Source organism: Musca vetustissima, unplaced genomic scaffold (genome assembly GCF_032173495.1).
Source record: "Musca vetustissima isolate MV318-11 ecotype Yass unplaced genomic scaffold, APGP_CSIRO_Mvet_v1 utg3185, whole genome shotgun sequence".
In the NCBI taxonomy this organism is placed as follows: domain Eukaryota; kingdom Metazoa; phylum Arthropoda; class Insecta; order Diptera; family Muscidae; genus Musca; species Musca vetustissima.
Genome location: NW_026880239.1, coordinates 90109 through 109399, shown reverse-complemented (window position 1 = coordinate 109399; position 19291 = coordinate 90109). Strand labels below are relative to the sequence as shown.

General features: G+C 34.0%; 1 protein-coding gene across 1 annotated transcript; it reads right to left on the bottom strand.

Annotated features, from left to right (window-relative positions):
- Positions 1–490: 490 nt before the first annotated feature.
- Positions 491–17605, bottom strand: LOC133325715 (uncharacterized). Its single transcript, XM_061534438.1, has 2 exons — positions 17600–17605; positions 491–1639 (listed from the first exon to the last, which is right to left on the bottom strand). The coding sequence occupies exons 1-2, from the start codon at positions 17603–17605 to the stop codon at positions 491–493; spliced, it is 1155 nt and encodes a 384-aa protein (XP_061390422.1).
- Between the last annotated feature and the right edge of the window lie 1686 nt (positions 17606–19291).

Genomic DNA, 19291 nt, shown 5'->3' with positions numbered 1-19291 from the left:
ATATAAGACACTCAAAAAAAATCCGGTGATTTCTTTCTTATATGCGTTATTTTTCTTATATGAAATTATCGGATATAAGAAAGTATAAGCTCCGCGTTTTTGATCATCTTTCTTATATGCGATTTTTTCTTATATGAGATGTGCTTATATCCGATATCTACTGTACCCATCTTACACATACACGCGTACACATTGATAGTTATTTGGCTCTCAGCATCTCTCTATTGAGCAGAGTCGAAGAAGCGTAAAAAATACCACGAAAGAATAAGAGATTTTTGTTTTGTTTTTTTTATATATTATTTTTTATTTTTTCTCATACTTTCACGTCAATGGATTTTGGCTAACGAACAAGTCTGAGAATGGAAAGTCTTATAAAGTAATGCTATGATTTAGATTTCCCCCAGGAAAATCTGGGGATATAATCCAACATCTAAACGAATGGGGTTCCTGTTATGTTCCGACTCGTGGACAGCAACTTGTTCGACGTTATTTAATGACGACGGTAGACAACGCGACGGTGGGTCTTGTAACGGTAACCATCATTGGCCAATTCATGGGCAGGTTGAGGTTCAACAACAACTTGTTGAACGGGAGCTACTTCTTCAACAACTTGGGTTTGTTCTTGGACAGGAGGCAAGTATTCGTTGCTGGGAGGGCTAGCACGACGGTTGCGACGGTAGACAACACGACGGTGGGTCTTGTAACGGTAACCATCATCGGCCAATTCATGAGCAGGTTGAGGTTCAACAACAACTTGTTGAACAGGAGCTACTTCTTCAACAAATTGGGTTTGTTCTTGAACAGGGGGCAAGTATTCGTTGCTGGGAGGGCTAGCACGACGGTTGCGACGGTAGACAACACGACGGTGGGTCTTGTAACGGTAACCATCATCGGCCAATTCATGAGCAGGTTGAGGTTCAACAACAACTTGTTGTTGGGTTGGGGGCAAATATTCGTTGGTTGGGACAGCGACGGGAGCTACGGATTCAATAACTTGGCTTTGTTGTTGAACAGGGGGCAAGTATTCGTTGGATGGCAAGTGGCTGACATCACGACGGTTGCGACGGTAGACAACGCGACGGTGGGTCTTGTAACGGTAACCATCATCGGCCAATTCATGGGCAGGTTGAGGTTCAACAACAACTTGTTGAACGGGAGCTACTTCCTCAACAACTTGGGTTTGTTCTTGAACAGGAGGCAAGTATTCGTTGCTGGGAGGGCTAGCACGACGGTTGCGACGGTAGACAACACGACGGTGGGTCTTGTAACGGTAACCATCATCGGCGAATTCATGGGCAGGTTGAGGTTCAACAACAACTTGTTGAACGGGAGCTACTTCTTCAACAACTTGGGTTTGTTCTTGAACAGGAGGCAAGTATTCGTTGCTGGGAGGGCTATCACGACGGTTGCGACGGTAGACAACGCGACGGTTTGTCTTGTAACGGTAACCATCATCAGCCAATTCATGGGCAGGTTGAGGTTCAACAACAAGTTGTTGTTGGGCTGGGGGCAAATATTCGTTGGTGGGAGCAGGAACAGAGGTATCTAGCTGTACTGGGGGTAAGTATTCGTTGGAGGGCAAATGGCTGACGTCAGCAGCGACAGCAGCAATAACTGCAAATACAACGAGGAAGAATTTCTGCAAGAAGAAAGGACAAATATTGTTTAGAGAGGCGCTTCGGCAAATAATCCGGACGACAAGCGGAACCTACCATTTTCCTGCTTTTGCTTGCGATTCTCAACTAGTAATTGGAACTCACTAAACCACTGACTTTACAAACTGTAGGCAGAACTGTGTATGCTTACAGTAGTAACTCTAAGAGTAGAATGTTGTAGTCACAGAACTATTTCTTACTATTTATACACAAATCTGTCTCCGGCTGAGAGATGGAACATCGCCAATCTACCCCAATTTGATAATTTGTAATTCTTATTTCCAAACACAAAAGATGACAAACTTACACACACACGCGTACACATTGATAGTTATTTGGCTCTCAGCTTCTCAGCAAAGCTAGTGAGCAGATTCGATGGTTGTTGGTTGATCGGTCATAGACACAATTGCCAAAAAACAGAAAACAGAAAAACAATAAAGCCAAAAGAAAACAAAAACAAACATTTTTGGTAACATCAACACAAAGCGTTGGATCGCAATACGCACTCGCACACACGCATACATTTATGTATAGCATAGAAAAATATGCTCACTGGGGCTCAGACAACGACCGACGTCCGCGTCAGCTGTAAAATTTCGCATAAAAACAAAGCTAACAAAGAAGGGTGTAAAGAAAGAAAATAGAAATCGAAAGAATAGCAAAAAAGCACGTCTAGAACCATAAATATAACGATGATGATGATGGTTATGATGATGATGCTGTTGGGGAAGAAAATGAAACCTTACCTGTGTTGGGGTAAAGGAGTGGGTTTCAGAAAAAAAAAAAACAAAAAAAAAAACTTTTAAAATAATTGTTGTTGTTTTTTCGAACAACAAATATAATTTGCCTAATCTTAAAAATTGTTGTAGTTATATTTAGAGTGATCAATATGATTTCGATTGTTTCGTCTGTTATTTTTTTTCCTTATGCGTTTCTTTTTTTTTGTTGAGTTTTAATTTATTCATTTTTAATTGCCTATCCTTAAGTTTTGTTACCACGTTTTGTTAATCGGGAGATTGTACGGGCCGGCATTGTGAAATGTAGTTCAATGATGGATATTCATTCGTAACAAATCGTTCAATGTTGTATGGTGTTCTGGTGTCTTCCTCATGTTGCGAAAATAAATTAGAAAAAATATTAAGAATAGAGAATAAATGATCCGAAATAGTTTTTTTTTTTTGTTTGTGATGTACTGTGGGTTTTCCAATAAGGATTATGTTAATGATTTGCGAATAAAATTCGAACTTTGCAAAATCTCCAAAGAAAAAATATCGAATAATAAAATATAATAGACACAATAAAGAAACGGTTAAGAATATTTGACAATAAATTAAATAAAGTTAGAATATACGACGCTACGCATATAAATATGGATTAAATAAATTATTTAAATATAAAATTTATAAATATCAAAGAACAAAAAGAAATAAAAAAAAAACCAAAACATGCGACCTGGTTAGAAACTCTGAGCATAAAAATGTATAGGGACATGTGAAGCACATAATGATGTGCGTTAAATTAAGTGGAAATCTCAAGTCCTTTAAAAAAAGTTACAAAGGGGAACAATACAAAACAGTGAATTAAAATTGTAAACAATTTTTGTCAGTTTCATAATATTTTGATAATTTAATTAAAACTGGGGGAGTGAATTTTTCAAGGTTTTTTTCCGACCATTATCATACCTGTATTTATTGGAAGTATTGTTTTGGATTTTTTGGTATTTTGTTTTGGTTATTTCAACAATTAATTTTTAGGTTCTTGAATTTTGTAAAAATATTTTTAAAGACACTATAAAGCGTAGACACTTATATATATATATATAGGGGAGAGGGGGGCACCTTCTGAACGGTGGCACCTTTGAACAGCGCTCACAAAATATTGGTTTAAATTTTTTCCGACCCGCTAACACTGTGACTGAATTTCAGACATCGCTCTAAACTCAATTTAACACCCCCTGCCAAATTTCTATAAAATAAAAAAAAACATAGGCTCTTCGTTGCACAATTTACATAAAATCGGAGACCTATATCTAAATATGAACCGATTTCACAAAACTTAACACACATCCTTCTTGACTCAGTTGCATTCCCTGCACAATATTGTGTCCCAACAGGACAAATATTGGAAGTTTGGTGCTTCATTCACATAAAATCGGACGAAACTTCGCATACATAAGTATATGAACCTAATACACTGCGTTGTGCAAAGTTTTGTCTCAATCGGACAAATATTGAGAGTTGATGCATCATTCACATAAAATTGGACGAAACTATATATGGGAGCTATCTAAATCTGAACCGATTTCAGCAAAACTTGACGCATATCAATATAGACCTAATTCAGTTCTCTGTGCAAAATGTTGTTTCAATCGGACCAATATTGGCAGTATGGTGCTCTATTTACATAAAATCGGACAAAACTATATATGGGAGCTATATCTAAATCTGAATCGATTTCAGCAAAACTTCGCAATCGGAAAAATATTTAGAGTTTTGTGAATCATTCATATAAAATCGAACAAAACTATACATGGGAGCTATATCAAAATCTGAATGGATATTTTCCAATTTCAATAGGGTTCGTCCTTGGGCCAAATAAGTGACCTGTGCAAATTGTATTCAATTCGGATCTTAAATGCGATCTGTACTTTGTTTACAATTTAACATGGACAGATGGACGTATATGTATCAAAAAGTGGTTCTATGTATACTCTCAAAAGGAACCTGTTACAAACATATGCATAATGACATAATACCTTGTACCACAGTGTTTTGAAGGGTATAAAAACGATACCATCAGAGCTTACGCGTAGATTTTCATAAGAATATTGTGAATTTTCATTAAAATATTTTCTATCACTAGAAGCTTAGATTTTTTATGAAAAAATAATTATAAGGAAAAAATAATCCTCTGTTATAACCTCTAACGTATATTAAATTTGTCATTCCGTTTGCACCATCTCGGATATAAACATACAAATTCTGGGCACGTTAAGACAATATATCGAAACTTGGGAAATTGTTATTTAATTCGCAGATGCGATTTCACAATAACATCGATATACTCGTATACATAAATTCTGTAAAGTCACATAGCTCAATATGCGTGATGAGCCGCTAATACATGCTGAAATCGCGATTTTAGCGGCATCAAATATTTCCTGACAAGCTAGCTTCACCAAATTTGGAGTGTAGAATTTCAATGTGATAAAAATGGATTTGCGAAAAAATGGGAGGGCCACGACCCATTCATGTTTCATATTTTGGGGATGTTGGGTTAATTTTTCAACCGAATTGGCTGTACTGTGTTATTTATGTTTTTCAATATTTCACTAGTTTTCGGGTAGCCGCCACAGAATGGTATACCACATTATTCGAAATTTCTGACATACCGAAATTTCGGTATTAAGAAAAGTTTGGACACGTTTTGGGTATAATTTTATAAATTGGATTCCCATTTATTGGAATGACTGGTGTAACAACAAGGGTCGGATCAAAACTTCTTGTGTATTTTTCAAAAATGTTTGTTTAACTAAACTGTGGCCGGTAGCTCAAAACTAGGATCGATTCTTCAACATTCATTGTACACAATACTTCATATAGAGGTATGTCTACATATTTTCTCAGTTCTGAAAACTCTAATTCCCTTAATAATACTAGGGCTATCTACAAGCAATCACATATAAATAGTTTCTGTAACACTTTGTTAAAAATACTCGAGTATTAGAATTCATATTTGCCAAGATTTTTTTCAAAGAATTCTTTGAAAAAAATCTATATTAATATATATTTAAGAAAAGGTTTATTAATTTTACGAAAATATTGCTGCGTACAAAAAATAATGGGAAAATAAAATAATGTTTCGATTTTTATACCCTACACCACACTGTGGTACAGGGTATTATGTCTTTGTGCATATGTTTGTAACAGGCAAAAATAATCGAGATAGACCCATGGTTCCTTTTGAGAATATACATAGAATCACTTTCTAAGTCGATTTATGCATGTCCGTCCGTCTGTCTGTCCATGTTAAATTGTAAACAAAGTACAGGTCGCATTTATGATGCGAATTGGATGAAATTTGGTATAGGTCACATATTCGGCCCAAGGACGAACCCTATTGAAATTGGGAAAAATCGGTTCAGATTTAGATATAGCTCCAATATATATATTTAACCGATTTAATGTAAACGGTCCCTATATATCTTTCTTTTGCACGAAATTTGGTACAGCCTAATCATTTAGGTCTAGAATTGTCTGCCAAGTTTCGTAAAAATCGGTCCAGATTTAGATATAGCTCCCATATATAGTTTCGTCCGATTTCATGTAAATGGTGCCCCAAAGTCCCTATATATCTTTTGATTTGCACGAAATTTGGCATAACGTACTGAAATAAGCCTAGAGTGATGTCTGCCAAGTTTCGACAAAATCGGTCCAGATTTAGATATAGCTCCCATATATAGTTTCGTCCGATTTCATGTAAATGGTGCCCCATAGTCCCCATATATCTTTCGATTTGCACGAAATTTGGCATAACGTACTTAATTGAGCCTAGAATGATGTCTGCCAAGTTTCATGAAAATCGGTCCTTATTTAGATATATCTCCCATATATAGTTTCGTCCGATTTCATGTAAATGGTGCCCGAAAGTCCCTATATATCTTTTGATTTGCACGAAATTTGGCATGACGTACTGAATTGAGCCTAGAATGATGTCTGCCTACTTTCGAGAAAATCGGTCCAGATTTCAATATAGCTCCCATATATAGTTTCGTCCGATTTCATGTAAATGGTGCACCAAAGTCCCTATATATCCTTCGATTTGCACGAAATTTGGCATAACGTACTTAATTGAGTCTAGAATGATGTCTGCCAAGTTTCATGAAAATCGGTCCTGATTTAGATATATCTCCCATATATAGTTTCGTCCGATTTCATGTAAATGGTGCCTCAAAGTCCCTATATATCCTTCGATTTGCACGAAATTTGGCATAACGTAGTGAATTGAGCCTAGAATGATGTCTGCGAACTTTCGAGAAAATCGGTCCAGATTTGGATATAGCTCCCATATATAGCTTCGTCCGATTACACGTAAATGGTGCACCAATGTCCCTATATATCCTTCGATTTGCACGGAATTTGGCATAACGTACTTAATTGAGCCTAGAATGATGTCTGCCAAGTTTCATGAAAATCGGTACTGATATAGATATATCTCTCATAAATGGTTTCGTCCGATTTCATGTAAATGGTGCCCCAAAGTCCCTATATATCTTTCGATTTGCACGTAATTTGGTACAGCCTAATCATTTAGGTCTAGAATGATGTCTGCCAAGTTTCGTGAAAATCGGTCCAGATTTAGATAGATATAGCCCCTTTTATTATAGATTGATTTTAAGTAATTGACACACCATATATATTTTCGCCCGATTTCAAGTAAATTGGGCATCAAACTCCTCATGTTAGTCAGATTGACATCAAAGTTTGCACATCGTACAAAATTGAGCATAAAATTATATAGTTGCGTTTTCTAGAAGTACTGACATAGCCCTACGGATGACCTATTTATATTTGTTTGAAGTCGATTTACATACTTTATGGATATATCTAGGTAGATTCACATTTAGATAAATATCACATATTTTATTTCATCCAATTTCATGTTAATAATCCTGTTTAATATACCCATAGTGGTGAAGGGTATCATATAGTCGGCCCCGTCCGACTTTACTACTTTCCTTAATGTTTTTTTTTTTTTGCCTTAACTAAATCATTTCTTAAATACACATTTACGATCCACCCTTACGTTGTTTTGTCTCGATATGAACTTTCAAATGTACTAATAACAATTTACACTAGATGCCTTACAATCAATAATTAATCATTTATTTCATAGATAACAATGATGTCTACATTTTAATAAAATTTTATTTTGTTTCATTTTTTTAATATCCTTGAACTTGACAAAACCGAAATTTAAAAAAAAATCAATTAACTTTTGATGATATTTTTAGTTATATTTACTTCTTTATATAATTATATGTTTAATTTATTATCGATGACATGTTCTAAGCCTCAAATAGCAACAAATATTGCAATTGACAATTGTCAAGCAAAAAAATAATCAAAAATCGCAATTATAAGAATGATAATATTTAATTACTGGTTTGCAAGAAATTAACATTTCGTGTCCGTCCAGTTGTATAAAATTTGCATTTAGATAATGGACTAGAAATACTTTAATGTATGTCTAATTTCTTTTAAATAAAATATATTTTATTAAGAATTTAAAAGAAATATTAAATTGAAGAGCGTTTAAAAGTGGTTTAATGAGCCACTCTTGAATATTTTTGAGTGATATTAGGATTTTTCTGTAATTACAAATTTTGTCTCGTTAGGCAAAATAATATTCAAATGAAATCATCTGAGATCCAAATTGTAATTTTGCAATTCTGACAAGGAACTTCTTATAGAGCAAGTGTTGTGACTATTTCTCAGGGCCTTTGTTAATTGTTTTTGATAGATTTTTGTTGCATCTATTCATAGATTAAAAACCTTGAACGATTTAAAACTTTAAAGTGGAACTAATTTATATATCACAATGGTCAAGTATTGTAAAGGTTGGCACGTTCAAAATTTTATTTAGAGCATCATCAAGTTATAAATGATTTAACAAATCAACTAGTTTTGAGAATTACACATACATACTCATGTTTACCATATTACACACTATACGATTAAGTTTTTTATTCTGCATTGTTTCTTGATTTCCATGGTATTTAGTAAATAAAAAAATACTTAGCATAAAATCAAATATATTTATTTATAATTATTTTTTTATTTCTGTGTGTATGAGTGTGTATGCAAAACTTCACGAATCAATTGTTAATTATGTTTCATATAAATAGACGATATTTTTTGCGTTTTGTTTTTCAAGAAGTCTGAACAAATCGAAAACAAACTCGTTAAAGAGCATCAAAAAGAATAACTAGAATAGTTTTTTGTTCATTACTTGATACATAAATCATGCATATAAATCATGATCGTAATGTATCAAATACTTCCAAATAACAAATGATTGATTCGCCGAAAAACAACAAAAAAAAAATTATAATATTTTCCGTATTTATGATTTAATAAAGATTTCTAAGAACAATATTTTTCTGTTGGATGTACTTTAACAATTTTAGAAGTTCTGAATTCATAACAAATCAAATGATAAGTTTCAGTACAATTTTAACTACAATGTGAATAGAGTACAGGCAAGTTTATTATCCAATTTGAAGAAGAAAATATCTATTAAAATATAGGCTTTGGTACCACATTGTATCTTTACGTCTACGACTGAAACGTTTGGTAATGAAGGAAAGTAGTAAAGTCGGACGGGGCCGACTATATGATACCCTTTACCACTTTGGATATATTCAAGAGATGAATCCTAACAGACCTCTAATTTTTTAAGGAGCATTGGCATTAAATATATGATTTGTATCTATATGTATACCGGCCCGGTTATTGATTGTAGGGTTAATACAATCAATAACCTTTTTATACCCTCCACCGTTGCGGTACTATTTACTTAAAATTGGGTGAAAATATATATGGGAGCTATATCTAAATTTAAACCGATTTCAAAATAACTTAGCACACGTCAGGCTATCAATACGATGTGCCTATAGGCCTAAATTTTATTATTTGGTGAACTATTTACTAAGAATCGGACGAAAATATATATGGGAGCTATATCTAAATTTGAACCGATTTTAACGAACCTTAACACACTTAATTCAGTACGGTGTGTCAAATTTCGTGCAAATCGAAAGATATATAGGGACTTTGGTGCACCATTTACATTAAATCAGACGAAATTATATATGGGAGCTATATCTAAATCTGAACCGATTATCACCAAACTCAGCACACATCATTCTGCACTTTATACAGAACGCTCTGCCAAATTTCGTGCAAATCGAAAGATATATAGGGACTTTGGTGAACCATTTACCTAAAATCGGACAAAGCTATATATGGGAGCTATATCTAAATCTGAACCGTTTTTCATGAAACTCTGCACACATCATTCTAGGCCTAATTCATTACGCTGTGCCAAATTTCGTGCAAATCAAAAGATATATAGGGACTTTGGTGGCTTATTTATATTAAATCGGACGAAAATATATGTGGGAGCTATATCTAAATCTGAACCGATTTCAACGAAACTTAACGCACATCATTGTAGACTTATTTCAGTACGCTATCCAAAATTTCGTGGAAATCGAAAGATATATAGGGACTGTGGTGCATCATTTACATTAAATCGGACAAAAATATATATGGCCGATATATATAAATCTGAACCGATTTTCACGAAACTTAACGCACATCATTCTGGACTCAATTCAAATCGAAAGAAATATAGACACTTTGGATCCTTATTTACAGTAAATCAGACGAAAATATATGATTGCTATATCTTAATCTGAACCGATTTTTTTTTTAATTTTAATAGGGTTCGTGCTTGGGCCAAATAATTTCAAAATTTCATCCAAATCGTATCATAAATGCGACATGTACTTTGTTTATAAGAATACACGAACAGACGGACGGACATGCATAAATCGACTCAGAACGTGATTCTATCCATATCCTCAAAGGAACCATGCGTCTATCTCATTTCCTTTTGCCTGTAACAAACATATGCACAAAGATATAATATCCTGTATCACAGTGTGCAAGTCTAGATCGTCTTCTAATAAACTCCATATATTTTTGTATATAACTGTCGGCGAAACCGAATGACACATTCGTAATAGTTTGCATTAAACAATTCTACAGACAATGACCATAATTTTAGCTTGTGTCAAAACAGAGGCTGTCTGTTTCTACATTGCCACAGAGTCTATTGTTCGATATAAAAATTAAAAAAAATATATATATATTTATATTAACAATAAGCATTTAAAAATTATCATCAGCCATTGTTTAAAGTTTTTCTTCGACGCAAAATATAAAATGCAACAGAAATTTAAAAATAAAAAGAATTAATTAAATAAATAACGTTTCAGTGTATTTTTAGCGCAATATTCACAAGAAGCCACTAGATCGATAAATTTCGAAATTTATATCTTCACTAAATACAATTGAAATAAATTATTATATTAAGCCTTATTGATGCCGAAAATTCGTTTAATATTTTATTGGCAACAATTATTGGCTATTATGTGCTGACAAGTTATCCACCTACTTATTTACCAACACCACCACCACCACGAAGAACCTGCCGACCAACCAACCAGCTAGTTGAGAAAAGTTATAATTAGATAGTAGATCGGTTCATTAGCATGTGAACATATGCGCGTATGTTTTTTTTTTTATATTTTATGGTTTTTTGATAGCTCGCGTGTTAGGTTTGATTTCTTTAATCGCGTGAAAGATATTTTTTTAGATTCACAACTCAACACAAAACATGTATTTCAAATTATCCTGTATTTTTTTTAATATAACGTTTATGGACGAAGAAAGTTTGCCGATATGATTTATAAGAACATTAACCCTTTCAGTGTAAAAAAAAAATATTTTGTCGGAATAAAAATCTAAAATTTTGTATTTAAAATCATATAAGGGCACAGAGTTTAGAAAAAAAACAATTTTTATTTTAACCCTCGGACAGTTTTGTCTGTCTTTCAGCAAAAACAAAAACATCAATTGTAACGGTACATAGGATAACCGAAAAATCGTAAAGAAATACAGTAATTTTAAATGTCGAATATATTCGACAAAAACACTGAAAGGGTTAAATAAAATTAAAGAAATTAGAAAATAATTAAAGTTACAATTTTAGTACAAATAACACATATTGGGAGATTAAACTTGATATATAACAATTAAAAAAGTGTCAGTCGGTGTTGCCGGCAGATATATACCCTCAGCCTATGGTTTGCGGTGCTCTTCGGAGTTATACCCATGTTTTATTATTCGTTTTATATAAGGTGTCGGATTTAGTGTTAACCAAATTGGTTATTTAATTTGATTCAAATAAAATTTACATGTTTATATAATATTGACCCTTTTTGGGGGAGGAACCAGAGGAGAGGACAGACGGGACCCAATTTCGGACTTGATCTAGGTTTCGTAAAGGTAATAAGTTGTGCAAAGTTTGGTTCAAATCTTTCGCATGATATTGGAATTACAAATATTGAAAATGTTAACCCTTTGTGGGGAGGTACCAGAAGGAGTGGACCGATGGGTCTCATCTTCAATCTTGATCTAGGGTTGGTAAAGATAATAGGTTGAACAATGTTTGGTTCAAATCAAACTTTGTCTGATATTAGATTTATAAACATTGAAAATTTTGACCCTTAGTGGGGGATGCACCAGAAGGAGTGGATCAATGGGTCCCATCTTCCTATTTGATCTAGTTTGGTTATGAAAATAGGTTGTACAATGTTTTGTTAAAGTTAACTATGGGTATATTAAATAGGACTATTAACATGAAATTGGATGAACTAAAATATGTGATACTAGCATATACCCGCAACTTCGTTCGCGAATGTGGGATATATTTAACTTAACTCAAACCTACACCCCCATAGTGATCGTAAATCCATGTTTCAGGATTCTAACTCTATCGGTTCACTCCCAATTCAAATTGTACCAAATTTAGTATATAGTAGTACCAATTTCCAAATCTTCCTACATACCGCAATCCTACACCTCCACGGTGTTCCTAAATCAAAATTTCAGGATTCCAACTCTTTCGGTTCACCAACAAATCAAATCGTACTAATTTTAGTACATAGTAGTACCAATTTCCAAATCTTCCTACGTACCCCAATCCTACACCTTTACAGTGATCCTAAAACAAAATTTCGTATTTTCATATTGTACCAAATTTAGTACACATTAGTACTAATTTCTAAAACTTCCTGCATATCTCAATCTTACACCTCAACAGTGATCATGACTCCAAATTTCATGATTCTAGCTCTATTGGTTCTCCTAAAATATAAATTGTACCAAATTTAGTACCGTTTAGTACACATAAGTATTTTTTCTTAAACTGAATCCTGGTCCAAACCTACATCCCTATAGTGATGGTTGGGATGGATTTCGTGCAAATCGGAAGATATATAGGGACTTGGGTGAACCATTAATATTAAATCGGACGAAAATATATATGAGCGCTATATCTAAATCTGAACCGATTTTTACGAAAATTAACACACAAGATTCTAGACCTTATTCAATACGCTGTACCATATTTCGTGCAAATCGAAAGATATATAGGGACGTTGGCACACCATTTACATAAAATCGGACGAAAATATATATGAGAGCTATATCTAAATCTGAACCGATTTTCAGAAAACTTAACACGCATCATTCTAGACCTAAATCATTAGACTGTGCCAAATTTCGTGCAAATCGAAAAATATATAGGGACCGTTTACACCAAATCGGACGAAAATATATATGGGAGCTTTATCTAAATCTGAACCGATTTTGTCAATTTCAATAGGGTTCGTCCTTGGGCCAAATAAGTGATCTGTGCCAATTTTCATCCAATTGGGATCATAATTGCGACCTGTACTTTGTTTACTTAGTAAATCGACTCAGAAAGTGATTCTATGCATATTCTCAAAAGGAACCATGTGTCTATCTCGTTTCCTTTTGACTGTTACAAACATATGCACAAAGACATAATACCCTGTATCTAGGGAGGATTGTGAAAACCTAATATATTCATCATCTGAATATAATTCTATGTCTGCTGCAATCACGATAGAGATCGCAATATTTAAGATAAGGCTCTGAAATGTTGCCCAGACATACTGAAATTTGGGAGGCATCGCTTTATATGAAGATTATTATAAAAAAGGGATTAATGTTGATGATTTTTTGTAAGATGATGTTTAACCCAATTAGAACACGAAGTACAAAATTAAAGGCAATTCGATTGAAAAACGTTCGTATTACTCTCAAAATACCGAAGATTTGGAGGTACAGTTATATGGGGGCTATACAAAACGTGGCCCGTAATTGCCATTTTCAATACCAAGCATCCTAGGAGTAATACAAATTAAAATATAGCTTTGAATGCTATCATATTTAATACTCTCCATTTCCTGAAGTGAAGGAAGTGAAAAGTGCTCCAGTCATACATAACAACGTTTTCATTTGTGTTTGGAGTAATTTTTTTCCTCGTGAATTTTCGAAGTTGCAAGCGTGGATTTTATTGAGGAATTTTAAGTTAATTTTTAAATTTTATTTTGCCTCCGAAAATCGTGTAAGTGACAGCGGAAGTTACCACATGTAAACAATAATGTGTAGTCAATAGGGAATTTGTCAGTTTTTCTTCAAATATTTTGATGCTTAAGTTAGCATGACAATTGACATGGGTCCAAAGTTCTGGCTGTGATGTCAGAAATATTAATAATAACATCTGTGGCGCCTTCATTAGCGAATTATTTGTTATTAACTCAGTTTATGATACTCTAACGAGATCCAATTAACTGCACCATGATAATTAGTAATAAGTGTTAACAGCGAACGATGCTTGTCAAACATAATTTATCACATCATGCTAACCAATAAAACCAACAACAACAACAACAATATAACAAACAATAAAATATAAATGTCGATAAATATGAAATATCGGTATGATAAAAAAAAAACAACTTGGGTATATTTTGAATCACTGACGCTGATCTTCGTTGGCGTCGACCCGTCAATCTGGTCTAACTATGAATGGGATTTTGATTAAATGCGGAATGGATGTCTCACGTCATGTTTGGAGTTCATTGTTTTTAGTTGAGATTCATTCATTTGTTTGTCGATTTGTCGGTCGGACTGTATGACTGTCTGTCTGTCTGCCAAACTCTTTGACTGCCCGTCTTTTATGTCATTTCTATTGATATGTTTTCTGTTTGTCTTTGATATCAATGTCAAGTGCGAGTTAAGATTATCGTTTGATTATTTTGTTTTATTTTATTGTTTATTTTGCTTAGCTTATAAATTTAATCGATTATTGTGTGTTAACACTTCGATTGAAACAAACAATAAAAAAAGTGAAGTTTGCATTCGAACTTTTTAGTTCCTTGTTAAGTGTTAAAAGAATTGATTTGCGTTCAAACAATTTAGAATGTCATAGAGCACGCTGTAGATCATTTCTAATGATTTAGGAGGATTGTTCGAAATGACCTTAGAATGCAAATAGAATTGGATCTTAATATTGCTAAAAAAATATAATTATTAAACATCTCTAATTATAATGCATCTCAATTAGCCAGTAAATATTTCTGTAGCAAGAGATCCGTTTTTGTTCGAACTCGTAAAATAGCTGCAGCAAAACAGTTTTATTGTTTTTTCACCGGATCTGTTCAGCTTAAAAATGATAAATTATAACCGACACAAAAATCAGTTCATCTGAAAATCCTGTTCAAAAATTTAGCTAGCTGGATCTATCCTACGGGAATTTCTATACTAATCTGTACTAATAACAGAGTAAAGTGATTGACTGGCTTACTAACTGACTAATTCACTGACATAACGATTCATCAACGCTCAGACGAAACGGCTGAAGCTAGAAATCTGGACTGAGGGTCACTCTTGGTCCAAAAGTGTCAGATAAGGCTGGATTTTTGGAAATTCGTACTATTTGTATTTGGCGAACCGGTAAAGCTCGAACTCTTAAATTTGAAATGAGGGTCACTGATGGAGTGTAGAATAGATGAAGCAAATGATTTTTGAACATTCGAATTATAAGTATCCGAAAATTACTATAAGTATCCGAAATATATATAGGGACTTTGGAGCACCAATTACATAAAATTGGACGAAAATATATATGGGAGCTACATCTAAATCTAAACCGATTTTCAAGAAACATAGCACAAGTCATTCTAGCCTTAATTCCAATGATTTTCAGAGACTTTGGTGCACCAATTACCTTAAATCGTATGAAAATATATATGGAAGCTATATCTAATTCAGTACGCTATGCCAAAATTCGTGCAAATGAAAAGACTTCCAGGGACTTTGGTGCACAATTTACCTTAAATCGGACGAAGATATATATGGGCGCTATATCTAAATCTGAACCGAATTTCGTGCAAATCGAGAGATATATAGGGACTTTTTTGCACCATTTACATTAAATCGGACGAAAATATATATGGGAGCCATCTCAAAATCTGAACCGATTTTTCCCAATTTCAATAGGGTTCGTCCTTGGGCCAAACAAATGAGCTGTGCTAAATTTCATCCAATTCGGATCATACATGCGACCTGTACTTTGTTTACAATTTAACATGGACAGACGAACATGCATAAATCGACTTAAAAAAGGATTCTATGCATATTCTCAAAGGGAACCATGGGCCTATCTCGATAATTTTTGCCTGTTACAAAGATATACACAAAGACATAATACCCTGTACCACAGTGTGGTGAAGGGTATAAAAACGGATGTAGCTGGAATCATGAAATTTTAAATTAAGATTACCGGCGGAGTGTAGGATAGCGATATATAGGTAGTTTCAGAAATTTGTACTTCTGAGTACAAAAAGTATTAAATGGTACTATATTTGGTACAATTTGGATTTGGGTGAATCGATAGAGCTGGAAAACTGATATTTGGAGTTAGGATCACTGTTGGGCTACGTAGGAAGTTATGGTACATTTTTCGATTAAGGTGAACCGGTAGAGCACTCAACATTGAAATTACGAATAAGATTACAACTGTATTGTAGAATTGAGGTGTATCGATAGTTTGGGAAATTCGTTCTTATATGTACTAAATTTGAAACAATTTGAATTTTGGGCGAACCAATAGCGATGGAACCTTGAAATTTGGAGTTAGGATGAAGGATTGGGGTATGTAGGAAGTTTTGGAAATTTCTACTAAATGGTACCAAATTTTGGTCCAATTTGGATTTGGGTGAACCGATAGAACTGAAACACTGATATTTGGAAATTAGATTATTGTTGGAGTGTAGAGAATCAGGGGTATGTATCTAGTTTTGGAAGTTTTAGAGTTTTTGTACAAAATTTGTTGCAATTTGAATTTTGTGAGAACCAATAGGGCTAGAATTCTGAAAATTGGAGTTAGGATTTCTGTTGCGGTGTATGATTGAGACATGTAGCTAGTTTTTATCAAAACATAAACCGATAATTATATTTGACAGGAAGATTAAATACCTTATAATAACCCAAAACCATTAATTAAAGCCAATTCGTTTGGAAAAAGTGCTCAAATTCTCCAAAATTCGGAAAATATGGGGTGCCTTATATAACGGCTGAACGAAAAAAAATTAACACTCACTGATAGTCTAAAATATAAAATTATAATCAATTTGGTAGTTTTGGCACGCAGTTTTCTAATCTATGATTAATATTCGATTTGTGCAGATTATCACGACCAGCAAAAACCTTTCCTTTATATTTTATACCCTCCACCATAGTATGGAGGTTATATTAATTTTGTCCTTCCGTTTGTATCTCATTGAAATATTCATTTTCGACCCTATATATTCCTGATCAGGGTAAAATTCTAAGACGATCCAGCCATGTCCGTCCGTCTGTTGTAATCACGCTTTCTTCTGAAGGAATTGAGATAGGGTGCAGAAATTTTGCATAGGGTTGTCTTTTGTCACCAGGCAGGTCAAGTTCGAAGATGGGATATATCGGTCCACGTTTAAGCATAGCTCCCATATAAGGGTACCCCCAATTTTCGGTATTTTGGGGTTCTTGAGTGCGTTTTTCAACCGAATTCACCGAAATTTGCTTCATTGGGTTCTTATTGGGTTCTAAATGTCTACACAAAAAAATTATAAATATAGGTCCACTTTTTCGGGTAGCCCCAATATAATGGTACGTCCTAATTTTCAGTATTTTGGGGGTGTTTGATCGTATTTTTCCACCAAATTGTCTATGTGAACATACATCCATTTTTGGTTCCTTTTGAGAATATGCATAGAATCACTTTCTGAGTCGATTTATGCATGTCCGTCCGTCCGTCTTTCCGTCTGTAGATGTTAAATTGTAAACAAAGTACAGGTCGCATTTACGATCCGATTTGGATGAAATTTGGCACAGCTCATTTGTTGGGCCCAAGGACGAACCCTATTGAAATTGGGAAAAATCGGTTCAGATTTAGATATAGCTCCCATATATACTATCGTCCAATTTACGGTAAATGGGGCACCAAAGTCCCTCTATGTCTTTCGATTTGCATGAAATTTGGCATAGAGTACTGAATTAGGTGCAGAATGATGTGTGCCCAGTTTCAAGAAAATCGGTTCAGATTTAGATATAGCTCCCATATATAGTTTCGTCCGATTTAAGGTAAATGATGCACTAAAGTCCCTATATATCATTCGATTTGCACGAAATTTGGCATAGAGTACTGAATTAGGTCCAGAATGATGTGTGCCAAGTTTCGAGATAATTGGTTCAGATTTAGATATAGCTTCCATATATAGTTTCGTCCGATTCTATCTAAATGGAGCACCAAAGTTGAATTAAGTCTAGAATGATGTGTGCTAAGTTTGAAAATATCGGTTCTGGTTTCGATATAGCTCCTATATATATATATATATTCGTTCGATTTTACATAAATGGTGCACCAACCTTCTAATGTTTGTCCGATTAACACGATTTTTTGCACAACGTATCAAGGTGAGACGTGAATACGTTACTGTGTTTTGTTGAAATTGTTGTAGATGCTGTCATAGCTTCCATATGTATTTCGAATGGATGTCTGAATAAAATAGCGAATAGCGTCTATTAATTTTGCTATAAGTCGTTTTTCATAAATTTGTCTGATGGTACGAAGTCGACTTTAAATCTGCCCGAATGAAATTAAATTTGTCATAGTTTGCAGAAAGACTTGCGTATGTTCCTTGGAGGGGATACATTTGTACAATATACCCAAAGTGGTGAAGGGTATCATATAGTCGGCCCAGTCCGACTTTACTGCTTTCCTTACTGGTTTACATTAAAATAATTATCTGATTTTTCCGTTCTAACACTCTCTCACTTCACTTGCGAAGGATATCGAGATAAAAAAAAAACTAGAACGTACGGTTGGGGAGGAACCAAAAGGCATGGACCGATATTCCTCAAATCCGGACTTGAACTGCGTTTGGAAGAAATAATAAGATGGGATGAAATCAAATTTGAAACGGATTTGGTCCAAAGAAACATGGGGTCTAGAACCAATATTTCGGTGAGCCACATTTTCAACGTGTGAAAGTGTATACATACTGATTAGCCATAAGGCGGAGGGTATAATCTTCTTTTAAAAATTATTGTTTATTGTTTATATAATCGGTTTGTATAAATGTCGGTATATGTCCATTTTTTGATATGTTCCCTATATTTTCATTTCAAGTACCTGCCAGTATATCTATGGTGGAGGTGGTATTCAAAGTTCGGCCCAGCCGAACTTAACGTTTTTTCACTTGTTAATTGTACCGATTCGTTAGCCATATTTAATGGAAAATTACCAACATTTAAAATAGTTTGTCAAACATAAAGGAAATCACGATTTTTTCCTAAATATGTACCAACAATCATTTATCAAACAAAATAAATATTTGCAGTTTTTTATGGAAATTTCCACTTTTGAACAAA